This window comes from Rana temporaria, chromosome 5 (genome assembly GCF_905171775.1).
Source record: "Rana temporaria chromosome 5, aRanTem1.1, whole genome shotgun sequence".
Lineage (NCBI taxonomy): Eukaryota > Metazoa > Chordata > Amphibia > Anura > Ranidae > Rana > Rana temporaria.
The window spans coordinates 376356361-376381793 of NC_053493.1; the positions used below are offsets into that span (position 1 = coordinate 376356361).

At 43.5% G+C, this 25433-nt stretch overlaps 1 protein-coding gene across 1 annotated transcript in view; it reads right to left on the bottom strand.

The window, feature by feature from the left end:
• Nucleotides 1–25433, bottom strand: part of NUDCD1 (NudC domain containing 1) — a 221423-nt gene that overhangs the window by 110994 nt on the left and 84996 nt on the right. Inside the window, exon 5 of the mRNA XM_040354855.1 lies at nucleotides 7729–7908. Coding sequence (XP_040210789.1) covers nucleotides 7729–7908 — 180 coding nt within the window. The remainder of the gene's footprint in view (nucleotides 1–7728; nucleotides 7909–25433) is intronic.

Sequence of the window (25433 nt, forward strand, 5' to 3'; positions counted from 1 at the left end):
CACACCCTTAAACGAATACTTTGTTGAAGCACCTTTTGGATTTTATTACAGCACTCAGTCTTGTTGGGTATGAGTCTACTAACATTGCACATCTTGACTTGGCAATATTTGCCCACTCTTCTTTGCAAAATCACTCCAAATCTGTCAGGTTGTGAGGGCATCTCCTGTCCACAGCCCTCTTCAGATCATCTCACAGATTTTCAATCCGATTCAGGTCTGGGCTCTGGCTAGGGTCCATTCCAAAACTAGAATATTCTTCTAGTGAAACCATTTCTTTGTTGATTTGGATGAATGCTTTGGGTCATTGTCATGCTGATAGATTGAGTTCCTCTTCATATTCGGCTTTCTAGCAAAACCCTGAAGGTTTTGTGCCAATATTGACAAATTTTTGGAACTGTTCATAATTCCCTCTACATTGACCAAGGCCCCTGTTCCAGCTGAAGAAAAACAACCCCAAAGCATGATGCTGCTCCCATCATGCTTCACAGTGGGTATGGTGTTCTTTTGGAGATGTGCAGTATTGTTTTTTTGCCAAACATATCTTTAGGAATTGTGGCCAAAAAGTTCAACCTTGGTTTCATCAGACCATAACACATTTTCCCACATGCTTTTGGGAGACTTCAGATGTGTTTTTGCAAAATGTAGCCAGGCTTGGATGTTATTCTTTGTAAGAAAAAACTTCCATCTTGCCACTACCCCATAGCCCAGACATATGAAGAATACGAGAGATTGTTGTCACATGTACCACACAGCCCGTGCTTAGTACTTGCCAGGTCTTCCTGCAGCCCCTTTAATATTGCTGTAGGCCTCTTGGCAGCCTCCCTGACCAGTTATCTTCTCATCAATTTTGGAGAGACGTCAAGTTCTTGGCAATGTCACTGTTGTGCCATATTTTCTCCACTTGAAGATGACAATCTCTATGGTATATCTAATGCCTTGGAATTTCTTTTGTACGCTTCTCCTGACCGATACCTTTTAACAATGAGATCCCTCTGATGCTTTGGAAGCTCTCTGCGGATCATGGCTTTTGCTGTAGGATGCGACTAAGAAAATGTCAGGAAAGACCTACTAGAACAGCTGACCTTTATTTGGGATTAAGCAGAAGCACTTTAAATGATGGCAGGTGTGTACTGACTCCTATTTAATATGAGTTTGAATGTGACTACTTAATTCTGAACACCGCTACATCACCAGTCACAAGATGGTGTGCACACTTATGCAACCACATTATTTTAGTTTTTAAAGTAGCATTAGGAATTTAAATAGCATGTAGGTAAGGAACTCAAATTCCTTGTTCAGAGATTGAAAAGGGCCTTACTCCTGTGGGGGTGAGCACCTGATGAAGGTATATCATGCCCTTTGAAGCCCATAGATCAATGTCTGGAATAGAGGAGAGTTCCTGTAATTGGGGGTTATGCCACAAGGGGATGTGCGTATGGCAGGGTGCCGCATTGGTTTTATTAAGAGATATCTCCCAAATACACCTGTGATGCCTTAGCAATGGGTCACGGTTGTTGACAGCAGGGGGGGGGGGTACACCTCACGCTTTGGCTGTCTACAGACTAATGTTTGATAGCCTGTGTCTTGCGTGGTTGGTAATGAGACTGTTGGGCTGCTAAGTAGTAGGAGTGGAAGTCAGGTAGAGCTGTGCCTTCTAATTATCAACTCATGACTCGACTACGCAAATTCCCTCTACTTAGGACTACCGAAATACCAGATTACACGTCTACAAGTCGTACAGAACACGGCAGCCAGACTGGTAACTGGTAAAAAGCCGTGGGAACCAATCTCCCCGGCCTTGAGATCCCTCCACTGGCTGCCCGTACAGGACCGGGTGACATTCAAGACTCTCTGCCTCACCCACAAATGTATACAGGGTAAAGCTCCTCAATACTTAAGCGAGAAAATAAAACCCTACATCACCCAGCGCGTGCTCCGATCAACCAACCAAAACCTTCTCCAAATCCCCAAATCTCGCTACAAATCTAAGGGAGAACGTAGATTCTCGGTCCAAGGACCACAGCTCTGGAATGCTCTACCGACGACTATCCGCTTGGAAGAAAACCATCGGGTTTTTAGGAAAAAACTGAAGACCCACCTCTTCTGAAGACCTGTACAACTCTGGATGCCAGCGCCTTGAGGCGATTAAGTTCGCATTTGTTTGCGCTATATAAAAGTTTCTCACTCACTCACTCACTCAATCAATGTGGTCGGGTTATACTAGGGGCAATTTAGACAGGAGCCACTTAGCCTCTCAGCATGTATTTGGCGTTTGGGAGGAAACGCACACAGAAACAGGGAGAACCTGCAAACTCCAGTCAGGTAGTGCCGTGGTTGGAATTCTTATACAACATGGAATATTCTAGTTGTCAAAGTTAAAATTTCCTCCAGAGTGGGATCACCATCTCTGCCCAGCAAGTCAAAAGCTAAACAGGTCCAAACCAGAAAAAATAAATACAAATAAGCTCCAATAATGCAATGGGAACGTTTTGTTGTTTAGTTCCTGCATGAGCTGTGCTGGGAGTCATCAGGGTATAGTGGAGGAATTGGGCCCACAAATTTGCTTGTGATTAGGGATGAGCTCCGGCGTGTTCGCACACTCCACGTGCAGAGCCCGGCCAGGAAGTCGCCATGACGCTGCGCTAATCACAGGCAGGGAGACATTGTCCCGATGGTCAGCTGCCAAAATCAGGAAATGTCTCCCTGCCTGTGGTTAGCGCAGCACTGTGCAGACTTCCTGGCAGGCTCTGCACGTGGACAGTGCGAACACGCCGGAGCTCATCACTACTTGTGATGGTTTCAAGTACTAATTTTGCTGTAAAATGGTAGTGGTAATATTTAGACTTTTCAAGACTTCTTGCAAAATAAAAAAAAAAATTTCCACCGAAATACATATGGACAAATCCCAGAAGCAAGATAGTCAAAGCACTTAACACCTGGCATAAATTCATCCTTTTTGAGAGCTTTCTATTGCTGCCAAAATATAAACATATTTTTAGACTGCAGCCACTGGCTCTAAATACAGAATTTTTCTAGCCCTGTATTTAAACAAAAATTCACCACTTCACAAAAAATAAAAAATAAGGTACCAGGGGCCCTGCGGTACCTACCTCAATGGGTGATAAGCTTTCACTGCCTAGGCAGCCGTTTTAGGGATCCGGAATTTATAAGTCATCGTTCTTCCGGGATGAATCAGAGTGATTCTAAATGTCATGTGGCCACTTTAAACAATCTGAATCACTCCGCTCCATCCCGGTGTTCCTAAAGAAAAAAAATGGTCAGACGACCAGAGTTTTCAAGCCCCTGGACCCCTGCACCAGCTGCATGGGCCGTGAAAGCTAATCATTCATGGAGTCAAGTACAGCAGGGACCAGGGAGATCGTGAGGATGCACGTGTTAAGTTAAACCAACTTTTTATCTAGGCACTCTCCCTAATACATTAAGAATGCAGAATGAGAGTTTTCATGGAGCAATGACCACAGGGGAAAAAATCCAAGAGTCAACAAACAAAAGACAGATTGACTATATTTCTCCAGGAAACACAGTGATTGGATGAGAGCTGATACATAGAAAGAGACAAGGACAGCAAAAACCACAGAGGCTCACTGAGCCAGAACAACAACAGTTCTGGGAGAAGATGAAGCATCTGAGTCACTGGCTCAACGGCACAAAAAAAAATCATTATGCATCACCGAAAGGGTTTTAAAATAACAGAATATTTTTTTCTTTAAGGGACTCTGTAACTCTAAAATTCAATGTACAAAGTCAGCAGCCACTAGGATGTAGGCCAACTGTTTTTTGGTGGTGTTCACACATGGAAAAACTGTTGACAGCGAACCATTAACTGCCTCTATCAATAATCAGACTGTGTGTGTATTGCTAATGACTTAGGTTGGCCATACATGGTTTGAATCTCGATTAGAAGCAATAATAGGCACGCTGGATGTACCAAGTTGATTTATCTATCAACTTGGGTACAACCAGCCTGTCGGATACGCTTCAGATTATCGCAAGCCGCTGCAAATAGCCACTAGCGATAATCACCACCTTCTCCCATACATACACACACATTATTATCAAAGGTTAATAAAGAATAAACCACGCTGAATGCTACATACAACAAAAATAATAATGAAACACTAAATTAAATAAAAAAATAAATAATAAAAAACACAAAAAAAAACACTAAAAAAACAACAACAAATCGCTGGAAAAAGTCCCCAGTGAAAAAAGTGCTTGTGCTGTTGGAACAATGTTGAAGGTCTTAAGCCTCGTATACACGACAGGTTAACCAGAGGACAACAGTCTGAAGGACAGTTGTCATAGGTTAACCGATGAAGCTGACTAATGGTCCGTCACGCCTACACACCATAGGTTAAATAACCGATCGTGTCAGAACGCAGTGACGTAAAACACAACGACGTGCTGAAAAAAAAACGAAGTTCAATGCTTACAAGCATGCGTCGACTTGATTCTGAGCATGCGTGAATTTTTAAACGATGGTCGTGCCTACGAACGATCGGTTTTAACCTATCGGTTAGGAATCCGTAGGTTAATTTTAAAGCAAGTTGGCTTTTTTTTAACCTATGGGGCCCACACAAGATCGGTTTTGACCGATGAAAACGGTCCTTGAGGCCGCTGTCCTCTGGTTAACCTATCGTGTGTACGAGGCCTTATACACAGTGCTGTGACTTGAAATATGGATGAAAAATTCTGTGCTCCTTATGTGCTTAAATAGGGTGCCCCCCCCTAGTAGAGGTGCACTCACCCTTGGGATTGGACCAACTATAGCTAGTTAGGTCAAATGCGTTTGTGAAGCGACCCCTGTAGGTATCCTCTGGACTGGTGGTTGGATATGGTAAATAATCCTCATGTGGATAGATATAATAGAAAAAGCTTCATGGCGCAGTACCGTTTAAAAAACGTTATTACAAAAGATTAAAAGAAGGTATTCAACTCACATGTAAGAGTGCCTGATATCCTGGCACCCGAAGTGAACAGCAGGTAAAAAAGTAATCCGTGAAAACTACCCGATCAATACATGAAGCCACTGTCGTGGTGAGGGCTCGATTTTCTGGTTTGGACGTCTAGGCGGAAGTGTGTCACGATCACGTGACTCAACCTCTATGTATTTCGGCCTATCATATTGGCCGTTTTCAGGAAGTTGCCTATAAGGTATTGGGATGCCTGCCTTTACACACACACACACACACACACACACACACTTTAATGGCATCCCAGTCTTAGTCTGTAGGGTTCAATATTGAGTTGGCCACCCATTGCAGCTATAACAGCTTCAACTCTTCTGGGAAGGCTGTCCACAAGGTTTAGGAGTGTGTCTATGGGAATGTTTGACCATTCTTCCGGAAGCGCATTTGTGAGGTCAAGCACTGATGTGGATGAGAGGACCTGGCTCACAGTCTCTGCTCCAATTCATCCCAAAGGTGTTCCATCGGGTTGAGGTCAGGACTCCGCGCAGGCCAGTCAAGTTCCTCCAATCGCACAGGAGAGCCCAGCACAGGCAGCGGGGGGCAGGGATTGTGTCCCTCTTCTGCACCCTGTAGAAGTGATCGAGTGGTTGTATAGCCACTCGGATTACTTTTACATAAAAGTCATCATCGGATGAAAAGTTTGATGCTTGGATGATGCCTGCCAATGCAGGCGTCATCCCGGTATAACCACTTTAACCCGTTCTAAGGGGTTTGAAGTAGTTAAGGTAGACTACATATAACCCAAGGCCTATGCATAAGAGTCCTAGGTCCTGTACCAAATGATCGATATACAAAAAACTGTTGAGCTTTTCAGAGCAGTCCTATGTCCTCTGTACACTTCTTGCATTATGTCAAAAGATCCCTCATACTTCATATTTTGGGCTACAGAACAATTAGCCTTTATGTTATGCATGAAGGCAAAACACCTTCTGTGTGCTGCTTCCACCACGGCCCCCCAATACTCAACTCTCGACCCAGCAATGTGCATGAGAGCTTCAGCTGTCCCGGGACTTCCTCTCCTCATTGGTTGAGACAGCAGCCATTGGCTCCCACTGCTGTCAATTACAGCCAGTGAGCCAATGAGAAGAGAGCGGGGGGGGGGGGAGAAGCCACAGCTCTATGTGTCTTATGGACGCATAGAACAGGACTTGGAGGCAAGCAAGCACCAGTTCCCCCATTGCAAGCAGCACTGGTCAAGGGGGAGGAGCCAGGAGAATCGGCAGGGGGACCCAAGAAGAAAAGGATCAGGGCTATTCTCTGAAAAACCATTACACGGAGCAGGCAAGTATGATAAGTTTGTTTTTTTGCTTTTAAAGCCGAAAATATAACATCAATTTAAGTGTTTGCAAACCCATTTTTTTTTTTAAATAAACATGTCATACTTGCCTGCTTTGCATGGTGGTTTTGTACTGGTGGAGTAGTCATGATCATCCTCTTCTTCCGCCGACGGCGCTCCTGGGATAAGTGCCCCCATAGCAAGCCGCTTGCTATGGGGGCATTCGCTCGGGCTTGTGTGTCCATTGACACACAGAGTATTGTTTCGGCGCCACCCCACTCTCCCTTCTCACTGGCTGTGATTGACAGCAGCAGAAGGCAACAGCGGCCACATTGTTCTAGATGTGGTAGTGACTCAGTTCATTTAGTGATGATGTAGGGTGTTGGTTCATCTTTTAGGTTTTTTTAGGGTTGTCCCGATACCACAATTTTAGGACCGAGTTCAAGTACCGATACTTTTTTTCATGTACTCGCCGATACCGAATACCGATACTTTTTTTAAAATGCAGCCATGTGTCCCCAAATGCAGCCTTTTTTCCCCAAATGCAGCCTTGTGTCTCTAAATGCAGCCATGTCCCTAGATGCAGCCATGTCCCTAGATGCAGCCATGTCCCTAGATGCAGCCATGTCCCTAGATGCAGCCATGTCCCTAGATGCAGCCTTGTGTCCCCTAAGACAAAGCCAAGTCAATCCCCCCCTCCTCCCACCGCTGCCGGCATCTAGTTAATATGCGCTGGGGGAACACAACAGCTTTCATTTGAATAGCCGTCTGTTCCCCGCCGCGCCTCGTCATGTATAGACACTCCCCCTTGCCCGGGCACTTTGATAGACAGATCACCCGTCCAATCCTGGGCAAGGGGGAGTGTCTATACATGACGAGACGCGGCAGGAAACACACTGCTATTCAAATGAAAGCTGTTGTGTTCCCCCAGCGCATATTAACTAGATGTCGGCAGCGGCGGTAGGAGGGGGGGGATTGACTTGGCTTTGTCTTAGGGGACTAGGCGGCAGCAGCTCTCCTCTCCTCCATACGAGGACTGCTCTGCTCCGCTCTCCGCCCCCTCTCCACCCCCTCTCCTCTCGCACTCCTCACCCTCTCCACCCGCACTCCATCCGCCCACCACCCTCACTCGAAAAAAAAAAAAAAGTATTCGGCCAGGCATCGGGAGCATTTGCGCAAGTACAAGTACTCGTGCAAATGCTCAGTATCGGTATCGGGACAACCCTAGTTTTTTTCCTAAAAGCTGAACACTAACTTTTGGCTTCAGTGTACTATCCTGATGTGCAATACAGGTACACTTTAAGACATATATAAAAGTACAAGGGGTTGTGTCCTCAGGAAGTATACTATTGTCATTCTAAAGCTGGGATCACAGGAAAGAATCCATTTCAAACGCATGAGCACATATTGGAGTGAAACTGTTCCCAATTCTGCAGCAGAACATATCAGTTTAAATATTACCTTTCTTTTCTTCCTGCTCCATGCTCTCCTCTTCAGCTTGATTTTGTTCATTTCCAAAGAATTTGAAGGGCTTGTAAGAGATAATCATCAAGCCGTTCCCGTCCGGTTCAATAGCTGCGTAATGCGGGACAGATTTGCCGTGAAGCTTTCTGCGCTTTAAAATTTCACATTTACATTCATCTGTGAACACAGAAAAAAAAACAAAATGTGGAATTTATTTTATACTGTTGAAAAAATTCAGCTGAAATCAAATCGAACAAGCAATTATAGCTACACATGCTTTAGGTAAATTGCTCAATTACCACACTGGTGTCCGAAATAAAAAACTCATTTTGGTCTTAGGACAGAAGATAAACGAGATTTGACCAACAATTTCACCTGCTGAAAGAACAGTCAATGCATTTCTGGAAAATAGACAAAGATGTTAAAGCTCCCCAGGACATTCTGATATTAAGGTAGTATTTATTGCCAGGAACCCGTGATGTGAAGGCTTCACTTCATTTGTTGCATCCAAATGCTTGAGTAAAAAAATGTGTTCTGTGAGAGTTCACTTTGGCCACAAAACTGGGCCTAGTAAAAAACAAAAACACACACACAATAGTAGAACAATTTCACTAAACACTATACATTAGGACTAATACCAGAAGCCTCTGACAAAATAGCCAGTATGATGATATGTTACGGTTTCTGAACTCCCCTTCCAGCATGACTGCTGGCAGCCTCAAGCCTTTGGAGACCACTGTTTTAGAGCACAGCAGGGTGTACTCAAACTGCAGCCCGGGGGCCAGGTGTGGCCCTCTGCTTGCCTTTATCTGGCCTTTGAGGTACCATTTTGCCCACAGATACCAACAATGGGATACAATTCCCCCCACTGACACCAATAAAGGTGCACAATTCCTATCAAAAACACCAAAAGGTGGGGAAAAATTCCTCCCATGGACACCAATGATGGGGCAAAATTCCTCCTACTGTAGGGCTGCACGATTCTGGTCAAAATGAGAATCACAATTCTTTTGCTTAGACAAAAGATCACGATTCTCAAAAATGTAATGCCAAAAAAATGTATAAATAAACCTGCGATTTATCTGAAAATATGAATATATAAAAAAAGAGACCAGTGATATGTCTATAATGTTAAAGATCATATAACTCCTATGAAAAAAGCAAAATCAAACTTTCATTCTGATTTTTTCATAGGAGTTATATGGTCTCTTTTTTTATACATCAGAAGCAGTACTGCCAGCAACCATTGGGTGGAGCATGGATACACACAGTTGTACAGAACTGTGAGAAGGTTTAATACATCGGAAGCAGTACGGCCGGCAACCACTGGGTGGCGCATGGATAAAAACTACTGTTGTGAGAGAAGCTCAGGCATCTATCCAGCGGCGCAGGCTGCCGACGTCGGTTTCGATATCGGCGGCATTTGCGTTCCACGCTGGTTACGTGGAACCAGCGGTGAACACACATTTTATTTCACTGAACAATAAAAGAGGATTGCTCAGAGCTGGATTAACTCTGTGTGGCAAGACTGGGCACATATGATAGGAAATCTTATACTCTACATTGTGACAGCAAAAACAAATAATAAAACATTTTGGGTTTACATCCACTTTAAGGTACCAATTTTTCATACAAAAACACTCAACCGCCATGGCCTGTATGCACGCTCACCAGTCAAAACTCCACTGCTGTAGAAAAAACATGTTGAAGCTTGTTTAAAGTTTTCTACACAACATTTAGACAAACCTGTTAAATACTGGGAGAATATACTCTGGTCAGAGAAGTTATTTGTTTTGGTTTATTTGGATGTATGGATTGCATTGGTTGTTACTGACATGTGGTCTGTGCGATATGATTTTCTGTACTTTCCATTAAATATTTTTCTTGAAGACCATTGAGAGACACAGACAATGTAGAAAATCTTTAACAGATTATACTGACACCTACAGGAGGTAAAGACACTGACAAACAAGATAGGTCAGCACCCAAAACACCATGTTTTAGTTTTGTGAGTAAGCAGTACAAAAAGCCAATGGCAGAGAGGAATGGGACCAATGTTCCTTTACGACTTCAAGAAAAAGATTTTAAAGGCAAGTACAAAAACAGCAGGGATGTCCAAAAGCAGTCCAACTGAGGGGTGGCCAACAGCTGTTAAGAGATACAGTACAACAGATGTGGAGATCATAATACAAACGTTTAAGGATTTAAATGCCTGAATGAAGGCTAGATGAAGAAGAACCAACCAATATGAAAAATTCCCATAACCAATGGGATGATATTGAGCATAAGACTGGTGCTCCAGACCAGGACAGGTTTAACTCGCATACCCAACTTCAGGGAAAGGAAGTTGGACAGACAGAACGTGTCTAGAGAAAAAAAAAAGTCAACAGCTAGGAGTTGAACACTTAAAAATTCAAGGATACCAACCCAGAACCCTTCCTAAGAAGAGGGATCAACAATACCTGTATAAAGGGTTGGCAGGTGCGGGGATAACTGTAACCCAAAGTGGTGTAGAACATAAGGACTAAAAGGATGAGGAGTCCTTACAATCAACACCTATAGGTTTTTTAGGAGGTGCAGTAGCCACACTGCAACCTGCCTAACCAGAATTAGATATACGATTTCAGGAAACATCCAACCTACACCCATAAAGCAGAATCCTCTATCAAGCAGTGAGGGGTCAGAGTCCTAGAACAAGCACTAGAAAATAGAGCCTTCCTAAAGAAACCACAGCTTGTCGGAGATGAGGCTCTATCTTCCAGTAATCGGGTCCCACGTGGGCCCCAAGATATACCTTATACCACTCTGCAGAAGCCTAACAGTATGTTCTGTTTGCTGACCCCCAATAAAAATAAAGGACCTTCAATTGGGAGGGTAAAAGGACCTTCCAGTGGGAGGGTAAAAGGACCTTCCAGTGGGAGGGTAAAAGGACCTTCCAGTGGCGAATACCTCCCTCCAAGGAAGAAAAGGAGGGGCACCCAAGTGCGGAACCCTCCCTATATGAAGTGGGGATCATCAAAAGAGGATCTGAAAGACAATATCTGGACTCTAGGAAAGACAGTGTAGTCCCGAATCATAAATTAAACACTATCAAGCATAAGTAGTAGGCTACCCAGTCTGTTGCAGGGTGAAATCAAAGATTTCAGGGGTGAAGATTTTGCAGCCTCCAGATTAAAGTCTAAGCAGAGGTCAGATCAAGAAACTGATCAACAGAAGAAATATCCTTCTTCTGTTGACATACCTGGAGAAAGAGTATTCCTAGAAAAAATGAAAACTTCAGATAGTGAACATCAAGATGGGCATTAAATCTATTAATTTTTTTTTTTCTCTCTTTTTTATTATCTTGATTATTAACTCATTTTATTTATTGCCGATTTTAGGAATGGTAATGGACTGCTGTGCTACTTTCCCGATTTAATATTTTCTTTCTTATGTGAAGTCACTCTTACGTACAGTTACATATATGGTGCTTCCCAATTTTTTTTTCTTATGTCAAACGATATTGTTTATTCTTTGTTGAAACTACTTACGTGAACACCTTGCTTGTGTATGAAAAATGAAAATACCAATAAAAAACTATTGAAACAAATAAAGAAACTGATCAACATAATGATTCCCTGGCAAAAACAGGAGCTGTCTGTTCTGGGGAATCAGAAAGGAGTAGAAAAAGAAATGCCTCCCATAATGAAGTAACTCCAGAATGGGGGGGGGGGGACCACCCCCATTATGGCAGAACCCAGCGAATAGTATCCAGGACTTATTTATCTGAAAAGACCAGTTTGGTGTCCAAAATTTCAAACTCCCTAACTCAGAGGAAGACACTGAAAAAGGATTGATAGAAACTGCATGAGATGAGACCATGTTAAAAGGCAATGCCCCAAACAATTCCACAAATAGGGGTGTTACTTCATATCTAGACAAAGATTAAACAATAATCTAGACACAGAGGAATACCATATCTTTTCCCTTTATTCTCCTCTTTAGTCACTCTTGCCTTTCCTATCTACTTTATGGATGATCATTGCTCCAACTCAAGAGGGCCTGGTCCTATGTCACAGGTTATATCTTCCATGTAATGCCCAATTGTTATGAGACCTTTGGATCACAACAGGTAAACAAATGTTTGACAAAGTGCAATTTCCATTGTTCTACTTATCAGTATACCTCAAATATTTAAAATTATGCATAGAGAACAAAGTTCCTGAGATCGTTTGTATAAATCTATAGAGGTATGCCCAAAAAATCTTTATAAAAAGGGTTTTTCTGGTGTTATTGTGAAGCGCAACATAGAATACCCATTGATCATGCAAGAAATCCACTTAAAGCGGGGGTTCCGCAGGTTTTCGTTTTTTTAATTTTTTTTATGGCTTCTGCCGCTTTTACCTTGTGAAAGTACCCGCTCATCTGTCCCAGTCTTTTAGCCCGCTGCATTGCAAATTGCCATAAAAGAAGATCTTTTAAAATTCCAAGATGGACGTTTCCGTCTTTACTGTGGGCACTGTGAAGCCCAGCTCCTTGTCCTTCCGGGATGCGGTGAATGCGGACGTCCCAGCATTCACCGCTCTATCTCGCGCATGTGCAGTGTTGACGGCGAGCATCGCCATCAACACTGCACGGTAGCCATCACAACGGCCGGCGTCCCGCGAGATATCGCGGGATTTCAGCACAGCGCGTCTCATGGGATTCTCAGGACTCACTCCCAGGAGACAGCGCTGGTCGGGGGAATTTGGAATCCACGCCCACTCCCGCGGGGAAAAGTGTGTGACAGCTCACAAAAGGCCAGAGTACAAAGGTAAGGAGGCCGATTAAAAAAAAAAAAAACGGATACATTGCCAACAATGGCTGGTGGTTTTAGACAGCCAAACTTAAAATTTAGGGTGAACCTCCGCTTTAAAGGCCAAGTTCACCTTTATGAAAAAAGAATAAATGCACCCATATTTGCAAAAAAAACATGTTTTTTTTTTTTAACACAAGAGTCTGCAAAGCATTGCACCTGAGATCAAGGAATTACAGATACAAGGTCGGGCTACTGCAGACACTTTCTCCAGCTCTCTGTCTGAAACCTCTATATAGGCTTTCAGTTACTGAGCTAGGGCCAGATTTACAAAGAGATACGATGGTGTATCTCCTGATACACCGGTCGTATCTCTGACTTACACTGGTCCTATATGCGTCTGATTCATCTAATCAGTTATGCATAGATATGGCTAAGATCCGACAGTGTTACACTGTGTTACACTGTCGGATCTTATTTTCAATTTGAAAATGGCGCCGGGGGCGTTCCCGCTGATTTACGTTGAATAATATGTAAATCAGCGAGATACGCGAATTCACAAACGTACGCGGACCCGACGCAGTGTTCTTACGACGTTTCCGTAGCGGCTTTCCCGGCGTATACTTACCCCTGCTTCTATGAGGCGCAGCCAATGTTAAGTATAGCCGTCGTTCCCGCGTCAAATTTGAATTTTTTAACGTTGTTTGCGTAAGTCGTTCTCGAATACGGATGGACGTCGTTTACGTAAGCGTCAAAACCACTGACGTCCTAGCGACGTCAGTGGGAGCAATGCACGCCGGGAAATTCCGCTGACGGCGCATGCTCATTTAAAATCGGCGCAGGAACGCGCCTGATTTAAATAGTACACTCCCCCTAGCCGCGGAATTTGAATTCCGCTGGGGGATTTACGATCCGCCGCCGCAAGTTTGGAGGCAAGTGGTTTGTGAATTACCCACTTGCCTCGCAAACTTGCGGGAGCGGATCTTAAATCAGGTAGATCTAGCGGATCTAAAGATCCTCTGATCTACGTGAATCTGGCCCCTAGAGAATATGTCAATGGACTGAGTGAGCCGATTTCTGCACTTGTGATTTATTGACAACTACAACTCTGTCTGCCGTGGTGGAGGATGGGACTTGTAGATAATTAGTTCATAGATCCCTGTAAGAAAAAAAAAAACTGTGCAGATTTTAAATGTGATAGCTGCTGGAGGAGAGCAAGTCCTGTATGTTGTCACAGGGAGGGGCCCTGGGGGTGGGAAGAGTGTGTTTAGGGATATGTTACAAATAGGGGTGTAACATACGTGTTGCTAAAAGGTGAACTTTGCCTTTAACCGCGGCAGAGAAAAATAGGCTGTGCTGTGTTGGCAGAGCTGTAAAAAGAAAAAAAACAATCAAATGAATGGACAAAAAATAGAAATATCTTTGTCTGGTCCCATGTATGCATTTTATTACAGACTAGGTTTTAAATAATTCAGAGAATATATTTACAGTAGATGGAAGGGGTGGGTGGTTTTATCAAAAAAGACAAATCGCTTCCGATTCTTTTGCCCTCCGAATTTCCAGTCATTAGGATAGTGACAGCTTGCCCTCCCTTGTTAAGGTTGGAATCAGCATTCCCCCAGTCATTTGTTTTTCTCCATTAGGTTATCGAGAGCCCTTCAGCAAAATGGGTTTTCAGGCATGAATCACATTATGTGGCATTTCTCCACAGGCAACTGGTGACCACATTTCGTGAAAACTACAGATCAGAAAGCTTAAGAAGAAATTACGAGTAAACACGCTGTATAAACCGAAGAACATTGTGTTATAGTGGCAGGGAGCAAGTCAAGTGATTAACGTGCCAAGTACAGATACATTTTAAAATGGATGAAAGGATGCGCCAGCCAACTAAATAGAAAGACTTCACCTAAAATTCTCTGAATACCAGGAGATAAAAATGTTGGAAAAAACGTCTATAAAAAAAGTGCGCTGTCTCAATATAAATATAAATATAAATATATCGCTAAGCAAATATCCAAAGAAAACAAAAATATAGGGCCAGATTCATAGAAGAAATACGCCGGAGTATCTACGGATACTCCGGCGTATTTTCAAATTTGCCACGTTGTATCTTAATTTGTGATTCACAAACAAGATACGACGGCATTTGGCTAAGATCCGACAGGCGTACGGCTTCGGATCTTAAGGCTGCAATACTTCGGCTGCCGATGGGTGAAGTTTGCGTCGTTTTCCAGCGTCGGGTATGCAAATTAGCTTTTACAGCGATCCACGAAGGTACTCGCGTGCGTTACGTCGTCGCAAGTCGTTTTTTCCCGTCGCAAAGTTAAGGCTGCTTTTTCATGCCTTAACTTTAGACCAGCCATGTTAAAGTATGGCCGTCGTTCCCGCATCAAATTAAAAAAAAAACATTTCGGCATAAGTCCGTTACGCACGTCGCCATTCACAAACACGTCGGGGCGCCGTAATTTCGCGCAAAGCACGGCGGGAAATTTCCAAACGGAGCATGCGCAGAACGTTCGGCGCGGGAGCGCGCCTAATTTAAATGGTACACGCCCCATTTGAATTAGGCGGGCTTGCGCCCGACGTCTTTACGATACACCGCCGTAAGTTTACACGCAAGTGCTTGGTGAATCAGGCACTTGCGCTGAAAACTTGCGGCGGTGTAACGTAAAGACGATACGTTACGCCGCCGCAGTTTTTGCTGAATCTGACCCATAGTGCTTTATATATCAACACAAAATTGTGAACATGTGCACAAATCTTAATGCATATCAAAGGCCTGTGTATAACCACAGTACATATGACATATAAAACAAAAGCATAAATATAAAACTGTGCATAAATGCCAATAAGTGAAATCAGGGGCCAGATTCACGTATCTGGGCGCATCTTTGTGTGGGTGTAGCCTCTCCTATTTACGCTACGCCGCCACAACTTAGACAGGCAAGTGCAGTATTCACAAAGCACTTGCTCCGTAAGTTGCGGCGGCGTAGCGTAAATAGGCCTGCGTAAGCCCGCGTAATTCAAAGTAGGCTGGTAGGGGGCGTGTTGTATAGAAATGAATCGTGACCCCATGTAAATGACGCGCCTAACGAATGGCGCATGCGCGCGCATGCTCAGTATCACGTCAAATTTTTTCCCTAACTTACGCCGGCTCAATGTTTAGTCAACGTGAACGTAACCTACGCCCATCCCCATTCACGGACGACTTACGCAAACAACGTAAAATACGACGCTGTTCCGACGTCCATACCCAACATGACTTACCCCTGCTTTATGAGGGGTAAAGTTACGCCGGTCGTACGCCTTACGTAAACAGCGTATTTTAATACGCCAGGCGCAAGTACGTTCGTGAATCGACGTATCTAGCTCATTTGCATATTTGACGCGGAAATATACGGAAGCGCACCTAGCGGCCAGCGTAAATATGCACCCCAAGATACGGCGGCGTAAGAGACTTACGTCAGTCGTATCTTGGCAACAGTGAGGCGTATCTGATTCTATGAATCAGGCGCATAGATGCGACGCCTCACATTCGGACTTACGGCGGCGTATCAGGAGATACGCCGTCGTAAGTCCTTTGTGAAACTAAACTCCAAATACTGCTGGATTATTCAAAACAGTCCAAAATCTTGAGTATTGAGACTCAAACAGCGTTTAATTCCCAGCCCTCAAAGTGCTGCATGCATTACCACTGTGCTCTAATAATGGAATGGCTGCTTACCAAACCCAAACAGGTCAGTAAGCATGAAGGCTGTTCTCAAAATTGATCTGTGTTACTGCCCATATGAAGCCCTGAACAATCTCTGGCTCTGGGGTCATGGATGATCCTTTAGGGATGAAAGGAGGACAACCAATAGTGCATTATCGCTGTGCTTAATAAAAAAGTTCTGTCTGTAGAAAAAGAAAAGATGTACACTAATGCCTACCAGCACAAACATCCGCGTAGAATTAGTCCTCCTTTCACCCCTAGATCCATCCATGACCCTAGAGCCGAAGACCATTCGGAGCTTCATATGGGCAGTAACACGGATCGATTTTTTTGGCGAGAACAGTACGCATGCCCATTGACCCGTTTGGGTCTGGTAAGCAACTATTCCATTATTAGGCCCCTTTCACACTGGGGCGGGAGGTGCGGTTGCGGTAAAGCGCCGCTATTTTTAGGGGCGATTTACCGCCAGAATTGTGGCAGTATTCGACCGCTAGCGGTGCAGTTTTACCCCCCACTAGCGGACGAAAAAGGGTCAAAACCGCCGGCAATGTGCCTCTGCAGAGGCGCATTGCCGGCGGTATAGCCGCGGTTTCCCATTGCTTTCAATGGGAAGGAGCGGTGGAGGAGTGGTAAACACACCGCTCCTTTGCCGCTCCAAAGATGTGGCTAGCTTTCACACTGGAGAAACGGCAGATGCTGTTTCAGGTCGGTTTGCAGGCTTTATTTTTAGTGCAATAGCACCTGCAAACCGCCCCAGTGTAAAAGGGGTCTTAGAGGAATGGATATATGCTGCACTGAAAATAGGCAAAAAAAGTGCCCACGGACACTAGTACAAAAGTCCATATGTCACCCAAGGTGTATATTCAAACAGACTGAAGTGAGTAGTAATATCCTCCACTGAATATCAACACACCAGCCTCCTGCCCCAGTATGGACCACTAGGTCATAGGCGTTCAAACAAGCACAGTGTTTTTCCATAGGCTGGTCTCGTCTCCTCTAAGGCAACATGCAAATGAATCTTGCATATCCCTCAGGGATGGCAAGTCCACAGGTCTTGTGCGTTAAAATAAGAGCAAACAACTCCTGGTGAAAGCAGGCCACTGGCTAGTAAATAGTTGACTGTACATACCAACATTATAGAGAACGCTGAGAATATTACACACATATATACACATACAGACATTTTAAACCACTTGCCGACGGCTTAACGTGTATATACGTCGGCAGAACGTTGTGTGGGCAAAGCAACGTACCTGTACGTTGCTTTAAAAAAAAACGCGGGACCCGCCAGCTCGATGTCCGCTGGTGTCCCGCGATTGTGTCACGGAGCTGCAGAACAGGGAGATGTCTGTGTAAACAAGACATTTCCCTGTTCTGCCTAGGGACAGGACACTGATCTAATATTCCCTGGGATCGGGACTGTCGTGTCACTCGCAGCCTATTCCCCCCACAGTTAGAATCACTCCCTAGGACACACTTAAAGGATCACTAAAGGAAAAAAATGTTTTTGCTAAAATGCCCTGTTGTATGCTATATTGTCACAATAGTTTAGTTATTTTTTTTTTTTTAAATATTCCAAAGCAATTACATTTCTTCATATCGCTTACCTGCTTCCACCCAGTTTCGTTTCTTCATTTTACTTCCTGCTTCTCGCCGCTCGTTCGTTAGAGTGACGTCGCCGTCACGCTGGGAACTACATTTCCCAGTATCCTTTGCGTATCGCGCATGCGCAGTTAAAAAAAAAACCGGGACGCGCGCTCAGTAATAAAATTTAAATAATACGCCCACTATACCGCCCAACGATAAATATTCAAGCTATTCAACCCACACAGCCAACGATACCCTGCACAAGACAGGAAGCAGCACCAACAGGAAAACAAAAGATAATGGCAAGTTCTGATTCTGAGAGACAGACAGACTAAGTGTGTTCCTATGGGCAATTTACAAGAAAGAAAAGGGGCGGGGTCCAGGCGGGGCAGTGGAGGGGAAGAAACAAAACTTATTCAAAGAGAGGAGGTTCTATGTTCTTAGCCACACAATGCTCACACCCCCTTCAACCCTCTGCTGCATGGTCACACGCAGTGCTGTAGTTCAGAGAACGGGGACGAGCACGGCTTGGACCACAGTGAAGAAGTTTCCATGAAATATTTACTATGGAGCCAGACAACCAGGAAGTGAGGATTTCAGCAAAGGATTACAGCTGCTTCAAAGCAAAAACGGACAATGAGGACATGAAATCAAGACTGCTATAAGGTAAAGCAAGCTATTTAGCCCAAAAATGTTTTTCCTTTAGTGATCATTTAACCCCTTCCCTGCCAGTGTCATTTACACAGTATTTAGTGCATTTTTATACAGCGATCAGTGCTATAAATGACAATGGCCAAAAAATTGCGTCAAAAGTGTCCGAAGTGTCCGTCATAATGTCGCAGTCACGATAAAAAAAAAAAAGAAAAATGCCAGATAGCCGCCATTATTGGAAAAAAATGCCATAAAACTACCCCCTATTTTGTAGACACTATAATGTTTGTGCAAACCATTAATATACGCATTTGCAATTTTTTTTAGCAAAGATGTGTAGAATACATATCTGCCTAAACTGAGGGAAAAAAATGTTTTTATATATATATATATTTCAGGGATATTTATTACAGCAAAAACTAAAATATATAGCTTTTTTTCCCAAATCGGCACTTTTTTTTGTTTATAGCACAAAAAATAAGAGCCACAGAGGTGATCAAACACCACCAAAAGAAAGCTCTATTCGTGGGGGAGGGGGGGGGGGGACATCAATTTTGTTTGAGTACCACGTTGCACGACCGCGCAATTGTCAGTTAAAGCGACATAGTGCCGAATCTCAAAAAAAGTGCTCCAGTCAGGAAGGGGGAGAATTCTTCTGGGGCTGAAGTGGTTAATGGTGTAAATAGCCATGTGCCATCAATTCAGATTTATTTGTGCATCTCTGAACAACCCCAAATTCTCAGTTTTGTTTCTCTTAGGTTTTTTTTCTTTTTTTTTACAACCATTTTTTTTGTCCTACAATGACGACAAAAGTACAGTCGCACAGTCCTGGATATCACAAATGAGAGAAACATACCTGTTATTAGGCAAACATTTATATTTGGAGAATCGGGTTTAAACAATGTGTGTAGATCACTATCCATCCCTAAATAATTAACGTATCCACCACACAACTACCCCCTCCTCCATCTTCCTAAAATATATATTTATACTACATTGAAATCCCACTCTTTAAGAATAGCTTTGATATCTTCCAAGAGTTTTGATTAAATTACTCAAAATCTTGCCAAAGACAGAAAAATAAATAAAATTAAACTTTTTTTGTCACCTTAAAGTGGAGGTTCACCCTATAAAAACATTTCTAACACTGCATCCAGCACCGTGCTGCATAAAAAATGTCACTGACCTTTATTTTTCTTTCCTGTAGATATCGTTTAGCCGTGGAATTCACCGCGGCTTCCGGATAGGGAATCCCACGGGAGTGGGCGTTCCTATTGACATGCCAATCAATTGGCATGCTAAACGACGGCGCACACAGCGCGTCACGACTTCCCGAAAGAAGCTCGGCTCTATTCGGCGCCGGTGCGCAGGCGCCGAATAGAGCCGAGCCAACCTTCCTTCGGGAAGTCGTGACGCGCTGTGTGCGCTGTCGTTTAGCATGCCAATTGATTGGCATGTCAATAGGAACGCCCACTCCCGCGGGATTCCCTACCCGGAAGCCGCGGTGAATTCCACGGCTAAACGATATCTACGGGAAAGAAAAATAAAGGTCAGTGACATTTTTTATGCAGCACGGTGCTGGATGCAGTGTTAGAATTTTTTTATAGGGTGAACCTCCACTTTAAAACAGAGATGAAGAAATATGAAAAATAATATCTCCGGGTACGACGTGCACAGAATTAGTGAAGGGAAGGAATGTGTGGGAGTGAGGAGAGGGATGATGCATGGATGACTCACTGAAAACTTACAGAAACAGGATCCACTTCATTAAGATGAACAAAGATGTTCATAAACATGCACAAAGGTGAGCAAAGATGGCAGAAACGGGAGGGATAAGTGCATGTCTGTGTGCAAAGGACGCTCCTGGAAAAAGCAATGATGGGATATTGAAAATGGACCACTATTATGTCTTGGAGTAATATGAAAAATCCATTAGGACTAAGCCGACCGGTGAGTGAGCAAAATATGACATTGTATGAGTGTTTACATAAAATGATTGGTGAAAAAGTACCCATATTATTCTCTTAAAAAGAAAAGCATGCTTGTTTATTAAAGCGGGGTTCCAACCACAATTAGCATTTTTTAAATGCATGTCCTTTCATAATGCGTTATTATAATATAAATCCGGTCACTTACTATTTTACAATCCGCCGCCGCTCCGCATAGTTATTCAAAAAAGATAGTTTATAAAACTATGTCCACACCGTTGTCATTTTGCTTGTGGGCATTGTGAAGCCCACAAGCACTTACTTCCTGGAAGTCTTGGATGGGGAGTGATAATTGGTTAGCGCACTGCATCCTGGGAAATGACACACATTTCCCAGGAGCATTAGAGGGAGATGATGTCAGAATCCTAGGTGATTCCAAAGGCAGATTTCGTGGGACCGCATAGCAACAGGCATTTCCAGATGAGTAAAAAAAAAATGTTTTCTTACTTTTTTAGGTCTAATGAGCACAATAATGAAAGAAAAAAAGTTTGGGATGGAAACTCCACTTTAACCAGTTCCCGACCCCCGCATGTACATGTACGTCCACAATATGGCACGTACAGGCACATGGGCGTACACGTACGTCCTCGCCTATTAGCGGGTGGGGGGTCCGATCGGGACCCCCCCCGCTACATGCGGAGGTCGGGTCCGCTCGGGGAGCGATCCGGGACCACGGCGCGGCTATTTGTTTATAGCCGCTCCGTCGCGATCGCTCCCCGGAGCTGAAGAACGGGGTGAGCCGTGTGTAAACACGGCTTCCCCGTCCTTCACTATGGTGGCGCATCGATCGCGTCATTCCCTTTATAGGGAAGACACGATCGATGACGTCATTCCTACAGCCACACCCCCAAACAGTTGTAAACACATACTAGGTGCACCCTAACTCCTACAGCGCCCCCTGTGGTTAACTCCCAAACTGCAACTGTCATTTTCACAATAAAGAATGCAATTTAAATGCATTTTTTGCTGTGAAAATGACAATGGTCCCAAAAATGTGTCAAAATTGTCCGAAGTGTCCGCCATAATGTCGCAGTCACGAAAAAAATTGCTGATCGCCGCCATTAGTAGTAAAAAAAAAAAAAATAATAAAAATGCAATAAAACTATCCCCTATTTTGTAAACACTATAAATTTTGCGCAAACCAATCGATAAACGCTTATTGCGATTTTTTTTACTAAAAATAGGTAGAAGAATACGTATCGGCCTAAACTGAGGAAAAAAAATGTTTTTATATATGTTTTTGGGGGATATTTATTACAGCAAAAAGTAAAAAATATTGCTTTTTTTTCAAAATTGTCGCTCTATTTTTGTTTATAGCGCAAAAACTAAAAACCGCAGATGTGATCAAATACCACCAAAAGAAAGCTCTATTTGTGGGGAAAAAAGGACGCCAATTTTGTTTGGGAGCCACGTCGCACGACCGCGCAATTGTCTGTTAAAGCGACGCAGTCCCGAACTGTAAAAACACCTTGGGTCTTTAGGCTGCATATTGGTCCGGGGCTTAAGTGGTTAAATTAATCCATGCAAAGGGTGAAAATGCAAGTTAAAGAGGAACTTTTTTGCCTTAGTTTGGCATGTGCATTGTTTTTTTGTTTTTTTTTGCTTGCCGCTAACAGACTGGTGATTTTATTCGTCCCAAATGTCTGTGTACATCAATTACCTAGAAACAGATTTTCTTTCTATACAAGACAGGTATATGAAATCACTATCTTGTTTCAGGAACAAAGGATCCGGACAAATGGTCCTGTTGAAGGGGACACTGTAGCTGAAAAATGTGTTTGATATACAACCTTTTCAGTGCCCTAAAAAAGTATTCATACCCCCTTGAAATGTGATAGACCAACACAAAGTGGCACATATTTGTGAAGTGGAAGGAAAATGATACATGGTTTCCAAATTTTTTACAAATAAATATGAGAAAAGTGTGGCGTGATTTTGTATTTAGCCCCGCTGAGTCAATACTTTGTAGAGCCACCTTTCGCTCCAATTAAACCTGCAAGTCTTTTTGGGTAGATCTATACCAGCTTTGCACATCTATAGAGAGACATTTTTGCCCATTCTTTTTATGCAAAATAGCTCAAGCTCTGTCAGATTGGATGGAGAGCGTTTGAACAGCAATTTTCAAGTCTTGCCACAGATTCTCAATTGGATTTGGGTCTCAACTTTGACTGGGCCATTCTAAACACAAATATGCTTTGATACAATTCTAACCATTCCATTGTAGCCCTGGCTGTATGTTTAGGATCGTTGTCCTGCTGGAAGGTGAACCTCCGCCCCAGTCTCAAGTCTTTTGCAGACTCTAATGCCGCGTACACACACAACCATTTTTCGGATTTTTAAAAATGAAGTTTTTAAGGGTCTAGAAAAAACGAGTTTTTTTTCAACCCGATTATTAAAACGGCCTTGCCTACACGATCGTGAAAAAAAAAAAAAAAGCTCTAGCAAAGCGCGGTGACGTCCGACGGCACTATAAAGAGGAAGTTCCATTCAGATGACGCCACCCTTTGGGCTGCTTTAGCTGATTCCGTTTTAGTAAAAGACGATTTGCGCTTTTCAGTCTGTTACAGCGTGATGAATGTGCTTACTCCATTCTGAACGGTAGTTTTACCAGAACGAGTGCTCCCGTCTCATAACTTGCTTCTGAGCATTCGCGTTTTGTTTCACGTCATTAAAGCCCACACACAACCATTTTTTACAATCTTAAAAAACGACAACGTTAAAAACGTCGTGAAAAAATAGAGCATGTTTGAAAAAAAATTGCCCATTTTTTGGAACCCGAAAAATGCTCTGAAGCCCACACACGATAATTTTTAATGACATTTAATTTTTTATGGCCGAAAAACGGACGTGTGTACGCGGCATAGTGCCACATACACGCGGTCGGAATCTCCGACAACTAATGTTTGATGGGAGCTTGTTGACAAAACATGTTGTCGAAAATTCCAAGCGTGTGTACACAATTCCGACGCACAAAATTCCACGCATGCTCGGAATCAAGCAGAAGAGCCGCACTGGCTATTGAACTTTTTTCTCAGCTCGTCGTACGTGTTGTACATCACCGACGCTCGCAATTTCCGGCAACATTTGTGTGACCGTGTGTATGCAAGACAAGTTTGAGCCAACATCCGTCGGAAAAAAAAACAATTTTTTTTGTGGGAATATCCGAACGTCTGCACGCGGCATAACAGAATTTCTTCTAAAGATTGCCCTGTATTTGGCTCCATCCATCTTCCCAGCAACTGGGGATGGTGTGTTCAGGGTGATGTGCAGTGTTAGTTTTCCACCACACATAGCGTTTTGCTTTTAGGCCAAAAAGAAAATTTTTGCTCTCATCTGACTCCTTCTTTCACGTTTTCCATGTCCCCCACGTGGCTTCTCACAAACTGCAAACGGGACTTCTTATGGCTTTCTTTAACCACTTACCCCCCGGAACATATTGCTGCCTAAAGACCAGAGTACTTTTTGCGATTCGGGACTGCGTCGCTTTAACAGACAATTGCGCGGTCGTGCGACGTGGCTCCCAAACAAAATTGGCGTCCTTTTTTTCCCACAAATAGAGCTTTCTTTTGGTGGTATTTGATCACCTCTGCGTTTTTTATTTTTTGCGCTATAAACAAAAATAGAGCGACAATTTTGAAAAAAATGAATATTTTTTACTTTTTGCTGTAATAAATATCCCCCAAAAATATATAAAAAAACATTTTTTTTCCTCAGTTTAGGCCGATACGTATTCTTCTACATATTTTTCGTAAAAAAAATCGCAATAAGCGTTTATTGATTGGTTTGCGCAAAAGTTATAGCGTTTACAAAATAGGGGGTATTTTTATGGCATTTTTATTAATATTTTTTTTACTAGTAATGGCGGCGATCAGCGATTTTTTTTTTCGGTATTGCGACATTATGGCGGACACTTCGGACATTTTTGACACATTTTTGGGACCATTGGCATTTTTATAGCGATCAGTGCTATAAAAATGCATTAGATTACTATAAAAATGCCACTGGCAGTGAAGGGGTTAACACTAGGGGGCGGGGAAGGGGTTAAGTATGCCTGGGTGTGTTCTTACTGTGGGGGGGGGGGGGGGGGGCCTCACTAGGGGAAACACTGATTTTCTGTTCATACATTGTATGAACAGAAAATCAGCATTTCCCCTGCTGACAGGAACGAGAGCTGTGTGTTTACACACACAGCTCCCGTTCCCCGCTCTGTACCGAGCGATCGCGTGTGCCCGGCGGCGATCGCGCCCGCCGGGCACACGCACGGGAGTCGGGGGCGAGCGGGGAGCGCGCGCGCGCGCCTCCGGCGGCGCGCACGCGCCCCCTAGTGGCGGCTATACGATAGGACGTATAGCTACGGGCTCTCGCCCAGGAGAGCCGACCTGCCGCCGTATAATGACGGTGGCTGGTCGGCTACTAGTTAAACAATGGCTTTCTTCTTGCCACTCTTCTATAAAGGCCAGATTAGTGGAGAGCACAACCAATAGTCGTCATGTGGACAGATTTCTCAACCTGAGCTGTGGATCTCTGCAGCCCAGAATTACCATGGGCTTCTTGGCTGCTTCTCTGATTAATCCTCTCCTTGTCCAGCCTGTCAGTTTAGGTGGACGGCCATGTCTGGGTAGGTTTTCAGTTGTGCCATACTCTTTCCATTTTCAGATGATGAATTGAACAGTGCTCCGTGAGATGTTCAAAACTTGGTATTTTTTTTATTTATTTTTTATAACCTAACCCTGCTTTAAACTTCTCCACAACTTTATCCTGACTTGCCAGGCGTGTTCCTTGGCCTTCATGATTCTGTTTGTTCACTAAGGTTCTCCAACAAACCTCACAGAACAGCTGTATTTAAAACTGAGATTAAATTACACACAGGCAGACTCTATTTACTAATTAAGTGACTTCTGAAGGCAATTGGTCCCAATTTTAGTTGGGGGTATCAGAGTAAAGGGGGCTGAATACAAATGCACACCACACACTTTTCAAAAATGTATTT